Source organism: Zingiber officinale, chromosome 2B (genome assembly GCF_018446385.1).
Source record: "Zingiber officinale cultivar Zhangliang chromosome 2B, Zo_v1.1, whole genome shotgun sequence".
Classification (NCBI taxonomy): Eukaryota; Viridiplantae; Streptophyta; class Magnoliopsida; order Zingiberales; family Zingiberaceae; genus Zingiber; species Zingiber officinale.
Genome location: NC_055989.1, coordinates 116,575,996 through 116,584,196, shown reverse-complemented (window position 1 = coordinate 116,584,196; position 8,201 = coordinate 116,575,996). Strand labels below are relative to the sequence as shown.

At 41.2% G+C, this 8,201-nt stretch overlaps 1 protein-coding gene across 1 annotated transcript; it reads left to right on the top strand.

The window, feature by feature from the left end:
• The first annotated feature begins 4,024 nt into the window (after window positions 1-4,024).
• LOC122048596 (phytosulfokine receptor 1-like) lies at window positions 4,025-7,427 on the top strand. The gene has a single exon (XM_042610145.1). It carries the CDS (start codon window positions 4,025-4,027, stop codon window positions 7,193-7,195), a length of 3,171 nt encoding a protein of 1,056 aa, XP_042466079.1. The 3' UTR covers window positions 7,196-7,427.
• The last annotated feature ends 774 nt before the right edge of the window (window positions 7,428-8,201 follow it).

The window sequence follows — 8,201 nt, the reverse complement described above, 5'->3', positions numbered from 1 at the left end:
CTAAAATTGTATGGGGTTGAGTCTTAATTCTGAAATTAGTTTCGGACCTTATTATGACCCAATCTAACTATAGAGCACGCTAAGATAAATACTAATAGTTATCGGAGAAGATGAAGAGTCATAAGAGAAGATGAATAATTCATCAGATAAGATGAAGAGTTTCTATTTTTCTCTTCTTTTAATGTCATCTTAAATAGCCATAAAGAGGCCAAGAAGGTGAAGAGATAGATATGTCTCTTGGATTATCATGGTATATATCATTTCTAGCAAGATGATGAGTGGCATGTGACTATCCATTCTTGCTCTTCTATTTTCGTGTGAGAAGAGAGCTCTTCAATTTTTAAAGTTCTTGGAGAAGAACCGAAGGACTTGCTCATGTGGATACTCTACAGGCGCTGACATTATGATCGCGCTGAGATCTACTGAAGCATCAGTGTTGCCAGGATTATTCCGTTCACGCAATAAAGGTAGCAATTCGATCAAAATGTGTATTATGCATTTGCTTGCATCTCTGCAGGAATCCTTTTTCTGCCGCGTATATATATTATTTGTCGCAATAGATCCCTACACTTACTCCTCTACAACCCTAGTTTAAGCGCCTGAGCCTTTCCCAAAGACTTTATTATTTCATTTCTTCTCTTTCTCCAACCTTTAAAGCTCTTCCCCAAAGAACCCCTAGATTTCTTCCCCTTCTCCAAAGGAAGGTCTTCCTTTCTTCATCACCTCCTTCTTCCCACCACAAACTTTTACCCGTGGCTGTTAGCAAAGATTTCCCCTTCTTTTTTCTCCTCTCTCCTAAAGCAACCTCCCCTTTCTTCTTCAAGAGAAGGATAATTCCTCTCTTGAATTCCTCTTCTTATTCTCTTCTTAGCTTCTCAAGCCCTAATCCCCTTTCTTAATTTTTCTTGTCAAATTCAAAAAGCTTAAGAAACTTTGATGTGGAGTTGGTTCAAGTGGGGGAGACAAGGACAAGGGAAAGCACAAGGCACGCGACTAAAGTAATAATAATTCGTAACTAACCTTGTGACTTAACTAGTCTTTGTGACTTAACTGAATGAACTTGTCTTAGTGACTTAACTAGTCTTTGTGACTTAACTGAATGAACTTGTTTTAGTGACTTACCTTAGACGAGTGGGAGATGTAGGAAATGGGGAAAGTGGGAACATGCCCACGTTCCCCACTACTTTTAATGGAAAAGTTCATTATACCCCTGGGTTATTTCCCTTTATAAAGAGTGCGTCTAAGGATCATTCGGCAAGGTGTGAAAAAAGATAAGAAAGAGAACATCTGAGGCGGTGGGATTTGGTTCGTGGAATTACGGAGAGCTTTCCGATCCTATGATCGTTCTTTCGACAGCGAGCCTTGCCATCGTCGATTGCAGATCTGTGGGAGATCGCTATAAGTCTTTACCGTATTAATTCATTTTAATTCATGCATTTAGATTATCAACACAAACAACATAACTAAGTATATAAAATGATTCAAAAGTATCTAAAGAAAAGAACAAAGAGGTTCCCTTTTAAATTTGAAGAATTTAAGAGTCTCTCTAACAATTTTTGCCAAAAAAAATTATATGCTCTCAAACTTGTCAAAATTGGGGAAAAAAACATACAATGAATCATAGGCTCTAGGGAACACAAAAATGGGCCATCTTTAAAATTGAAAAAGTTTTGGTCTAGGTAACAATTTTGGCTAAAATTTATAAAAGACCCTAAATTGACCAAATTTGAAAAACAAGGTTTAAGATGCTCTAGAGAACATAACAAAGTAGTATCTTTTAAATTGGGTAAATTCATATCATGTATTAGTTTTCATTGAAACAATTACATAGAACTATATTGTCTGTAATATGAAAATGAAGACGTAGTATGATACAGTGATTAATGTGGGGCTTCTAAGTCGGGTCAAAGTCCGAGAAATCAGCTGATGTGGCAGTCAAAGTCAAAAGGAGGTTAACATTCTGAACAAACCTACCTGATCGAATCTTCTGGTCGATCAGGCCTCAAGCTCTGATCTCCTAAATTTTAAGGAAGTACAAAGTCAAGTATTAACGAGCTCGACCAAGTGGTCTAGTCGATCAAACATATGATCAGATTGGACATACTAGACATCTAATCCACTCGACTACTTATAGTTCTCTAATCTAACTGTTGGTACCTCCACGTGGTAGCCGGTCAGGACGCTTAGGAGGCTTGGTTAGATTATCAGCTTCACACATATTGGGTCCCTCAACCCAACGACCTTATATTATATTTTTGGCATTTTGTACCATGGAGGGCAAAGAATATTTTGTAGGCAAGTTATACACTTGAAGCTTCCTCTTTGACATGCATAGAAATTGTGGGTCTATTTTGGGAAAGGTGTTAGAGTATCTTTATAGTCTACCCTTTTTTAGAAATACTTTAAGATTTGTGCATAAACAGTGACATTATAAAAAAGAGTCTCCATTTACATGTGTACGTATGTTCACATGCCACAATTTTACACACTACTAGTTATTGTTCATTTTTCCCTACTCAAACTCGACTCGATCATTGACTTGAGAGTTAGAGGGTCAACGCCAGGACTCCTTCCCTGGTCTGATACTAACGCTCTTTTGTGACGCAAGAGTGTTTCAGAGGCTTCTTTGGATAGCAAGGTGTCTTCTTTTAGTCAACATCAGAATCACCATTCCTAGCCAACCATTTTCTCTACTTTCGTACAAGATCATAGTACAATCGAAAAGATTTTATGGATTGCAATGGAATCTTAGTATGTGAAGTTTGATTTATATATATATAAAATGAGAGTTAGTAGTGCTCGAAATTATTATTTATGCTGAGAATTTATAAGTTTAGATCTATATAATAGTTTTATCTAAAACTCCTAACTGATCTTTTAAGGCTTCAACAATAGAATTGACTCTACGAACTTCAAAGAATATAGACCCTAAATACTGACCTTTTTAAACCTGTACTATACAAGCCCTGGTTAAAACCTTAAATCTCTAATCAATAAAAATGTTTAAATATTTCTTACTGATATTTGATGGAATATTAGAGTGTCAAATTGTCTTTCTCGTAAATTGTGAAGCTTAAATTTGTTAAGACCTCGAGAGAATCTCGTTGATTGAAGGTTGGCAAGCATGGAAAATATATAATGATCAACGGATGATATGAAATACGAATGAATTTAAGAAATTACTGAGGTTTATGTGATGGGTTGGCAAAGAAAAGGATGGATTAGTTGTTTATAACTGTGCGGATAAGAAAAAGACGAATTTATAGAGTAAATTTGCAAGAATATGTAGAAATAGCCTTTGATAATAAATTAAAAGCAACGATCCACTTATTTTTACTCAACTTATAATTTACAAAAATGGCAAATATAAAAAAGAAAAATGTCCGCAAAACATATGAACTGAGCACCGCCGTGCAGAGGGAGACTCTCATAGAAGAGAAGAGGAGCAGACAAGTAGGCTGATGCAATCCATGACTCTGTCTCCTTAGAAAGTAAAAAAAAAACCAATTCATGTCATCTCAACCACAACATCAATTCTTCTCTCGGTCTTTAATGCTTCCAGCCTCGTCCTCCTCTTCGGCTCTTCCCATCCATCACCAAAAACGGAAATATCTTCGTCATTCAGATAAGTTCCTTTGACTAATTACGAGTGAGGGGGTAGTTGAACTTTTAGATGAGTGTTGGCATTTCCACTTGCCCTGCAAATCCCGGCGCCGCATGCATGAAAGCGGCGCGGCGACGTACGTGACTCCCGTTCTGACGGTTGTCAGTCACCGTCGCCGTCACTGTATATGCTCACCGTCTGTCTAGCCCCTGTTCAGACCAACTTTTCTCTTCCAAACTACTCCATAAATTGTCAGCCCATTTTCCAGTGACTGCTCGGCTGCTTTTAACCTTTTCTCTTCTCTCTTCTCTTCTCTTCTTCCTCATGATTGTTACCGTGACTAGCTAGGGAGTTTCTTTAATTTGGGGGATAACCTTCGCAAGGTGACGACTCGCAGAATACGCAGTAATCCGCGGCGATATGGTGGCGAAGAAAGGTGGCGCCTTGGATGTCTTTTTGGCGAAAAGAATTAGTAGCTTTTTATTCTTCTTCGGCCTCCTCTCGCTATGTCTATGCCTATGCCTGTGCACGAGGTCACAAGAACAGGCCTGCCACCCGGATGAGCTCGAAGCTCTGCTGGAGTTCTCAGGCGAGTTGGACTCGGAAGGCAGGGGTTGGAGCTTTAATGCCTCTTCCACCGATTGTTGCTCTTGGCCCGGTGTCTATTGCGGCGGCGGCTCGCCTGATTCTGGACCCCGAGTCATCGGACTGGACTTTCAAAACCAGAGCCTGAAGGGCTCCCTCTCTCATTTCTTGGCGGATTTATCCTACCTTAAATGGCTTAACCTTTCTTACAACTCCCTTCACGGCCCCGTTCCATCCACTTTGTTTCGTCATCGCCAATTGGAAGTGCTCAATCTCGAGTTCAATGATTTCTCAGGCTCCATTCCTGCTGATTTATACCTTCCTTCCATTCGCCACTTCAATGTCTCCTACAATTTCTTCAATGGCACTCTCCCTCTTTTCGTCGGGTCCGCTCACTTGATCCTGCTCGACGTCAGCTTCAATGCCTTCTCCGGCACCGTTCCTACGGCCATATGCGCTTCTGCTCCCGGAGTTAGATTTTTTATCTTCTCCATGAACTTATTGTCTGGTGAAATCCCTGCAGCTATCTCCAACTGTACTTCTCTTCAGGAGCTCTCACTTGATTTGAATGAGATCAGGGGGAACTTGCCACCGCAGCTGTTCATGCTCTCATCTTTGAGGATATTGAATCTTCAAGAGAACCAGCTGTCCGGCGGTTTGAGCTCAAGTCTGGGTAACCTATCTAACCTTGAGCAATTGGATCTCTCACTGAATTCGTTCTCGGGTAGAATTCCAGATGTATTTGGAAGCCTAAGGATGCTAGCGTATATTTCTATTCATTCCAATAGCTTTGATGGCCCTTTGCCCTCTTCATTGTCGAGCGCATCGTCGCTCAGGGTACTCAATCTTAGAAATAATTCACTCAGTGGCGACATCAGTTTAGACTGCGCAAGGATGAAGAAGTTGCTCTATCTTGATCTTGGGTCAAACTTTTTCAGTGGCCACATTCCTTCTACTCTGCACCAGTGTGTGGAGTTGAGAACCTTAAATCTTGCGCGAAACAACCTCAGCGGTCAACTCCCAAACAGTTTCAAGAATTTTACTCGGCTATCCTACCTCTCCCTTTCCAACAACAGTTTATCCAACATATCCTCAGCCATGGAAATCCTTCAGGGTCTCCCTTCACTTGCTGGTTTAGTCCTTACCATGAATTTCCACGATTACAAAGAGAGGATGCCGGTGAATCGAATTCATGGTTTCCATAATTTGCAGGTTCTTGTCATCGCGAACTGCGGCCTTTCCGGTTCAGTACCACCCTGGTTAGCAAACTGCACCAAGCTTCTGGTTTTGGATTTCTCGTGGAATCATTTACAAGGGACCATTCCCTCGTGGATAGGGAAGTTCGATTACTTGTTCTATTTAGACTTGTCCAACAATTCACTCAGCGGTAACCTCCCAGAAAGTTTGGCGCATGTCCAAGGCCTAATATCTCCAAATAGGTCACTGCTTGGAGCTTCGACAGATTATTTTCCCTTCTTCATCAAGAGAAACAACAGTGGAAAGGGATTGCAGTACAACCAGCTCAGCAGCTTCCCCCCATCCTTAATCCTAGGAAATAACTTGCTCGTTGGATCAATCTTGCCGGGACTAGGGAACCTGAAGAATCTCCATACATTGGACTTGAGCAGAAACAAGTTATCAGGGGCTATTCCTGAGCAGTTATCAGGCATGTCAAGCATAGAGAGCTTAGATTTGTCGCACAATCAACTGAATGGAAGCATTCCTCTATCACTTACCAGCTTAAATTTTCTCTCTAGTTTCAGTGTGGCCTTCAATAATTTAACTGGATTCATCCCTACAGGAGGACAGTTCTCGACATTCTCAGGCTCCGACTTTGAGGGCAATCCCAGTCTTTGTGGCTATCACTTGAACTCGTGCAATTCTGATGTACCTCAACTTCCCAAACAAGCAGATGGTGATGGAAGGAGTGACAAAAACTTAATCGTTGGCATGGTCACTGGCACAACGCTCGGAACCATTCTACTCCTGGTTGTTGTCTATCTGTTTGTATCAAGAACTCAGTGCCGGAGGGAGGATTCAGTTGAGCCAGTGATGGATACCAATGGGAACTCGAAGATAGAGGAGGGGTCAAGATTGGTGCTTTTGTTTCAGAACAAGGAGAACAAGGAGCTGAGCATCGGTGATATCATGAGATCAACCAACAGTTTTGACCAAGCTAACATCATTGGTTGTGGAGGCTTCGGACTAGTCTACAAAGCAACACTCCCAGATGGTAGTAATGTGGCAATCAAGCGGCTTTCCGGAGACTACGGCCAGATGGAGAGGGAATTCCAGGCAGAGGTAGAAGCTCTTTCGAGAGCTCAGCATGCAAACCTGGTTCTACTTCAAGGATACTGCAAAATTGGGACTGACAGACTTCTAATCTACTCATTCATGGAGAATGGGAGTTTGGACTACTGGCTTCACGAGAAGGTAGAAGGAGCTGGCTCAATACTAGATTGGAACAAACGACTAAGGATTGCTCAAGGCGCCGCAAGGGGTTTGGCATACCTTCACCAATCATGTGATCCCCACATATTACACCGAGACATTAAGTCGAGCAACATCTTGCTTGACAACGAGTTTGAAGCTCATCTTGCCGACTTTGGGCTGGCGAGACTTATTTTGCCTTATGACACGCATGTAACAACAGACTTAGTTGGTACGTTGGGCTACATTCCTCCTGAATACGGCCAATCCTCCGTTGCTACTTTCAGAGGTGATATATATAGCTTGGGTGTTGTTCTACTGGAGTTGCTTACTGGCAGAAGGCCGTTGGACATGTGCAAGCCAAGAGCGGCCAGGGAGTTAGTCTCATGGGTTCTTCTAATGAAGGCGGCGAAGAGGGAGGCTGAAGTTTTCGATCCTCACGTATATGATAAACTGTACGAGTACCAGATGCTGAAAATGCTGGAGATTGCTCACCTTTGCCTGAACAACTCCCCCAAGATGAGACCCTCAACAAATGAGCTTGCTACTTGGCTTGAAAATATCAACAACGAATGATTACCGGAGGTTGGCTTCCTCATCGAAAAATTCAAGCTTTGGTTTCAATCTTCCACCATGGTAGAAGTGACCCACATCAATTTCCTTTTACCTTGTTTTTTTTCCTTGTCTCCCACAGCCAGCCCACCCCTCGTTTAGAAAGCATCAAGTTGAGCAATATGTTAATATAATAGATTGGCCTAGTTTGTACCTAAACCATTTTCCATTACTATCACAATGAATCGTGGGCAAAATATCAACATCTTTTCCTTGTTTCTTAAAAGTTGAGACAATTGATGCGGTGGAAATCTATTATTGAGGTCGAATGCTAAAATGGACAACAGCAAGGCAAAGAAGGTTGGATGATGTGAAATGAAAGTCGCTGAGATGGAGATAATTGGATCCCAAACACTAAGCAAGCGTCCGACTTGGACAAGTAGCAAAAGCTAGCCTTAGTGGGTATCAAAATTGTCTGTTTTGATTCTTAATTATAAAAGAGTGGATGTGCAAAGAATGCATAGATACCATATCTAGAGATGTCTAGAGACATGGGAGGTCATTTGACTCATACTGGCAGGGAGCCATGTATAAAAGAAGGTCATGAGCGGAGGCTTCTTTGTCACTTTTCAAGTGCCTCTGCTCTCGTCTCGCTCTAAAATGCCGATGCTCTGATGAAACATTGCTATGACAATAATGCTCATCACCGGATTCTTAGTCGTTAGTATATTTGCACTTCTTTAATCATCTTCGTGCTTTTATACTGTAGGAGCGATAGGCTTGTTATCATTCCTCATTTTTGTAAGGAGGACTCTCTTTCTCATAAGGGATTGTCTATCAAAGCTATCGATGATCATGAACTTTAAAGTAGTAGTCTTAGGTTGTGAACCAAATAATAACAAAGGTGTTCTTTTATCTTTCATTTCCACTACTCATTTCTAAAAGTTAAAAGAAATTTTAAATGAGAAAAAGTGATGAGCATTATTCACCTCTTCTAATTTTTATTACAATTCTACAATTGGTATCAAAG

Excerpts from the sequence above, each read along its gene's own strand:
- LOC122048596 (XM_042610145.1), top strand. The coding sequence starts at position 4,025 with ATGGTGGCGAAGAAAGGTGGCGCCTTGGATGTCTTTTTGGCGAAAAGA.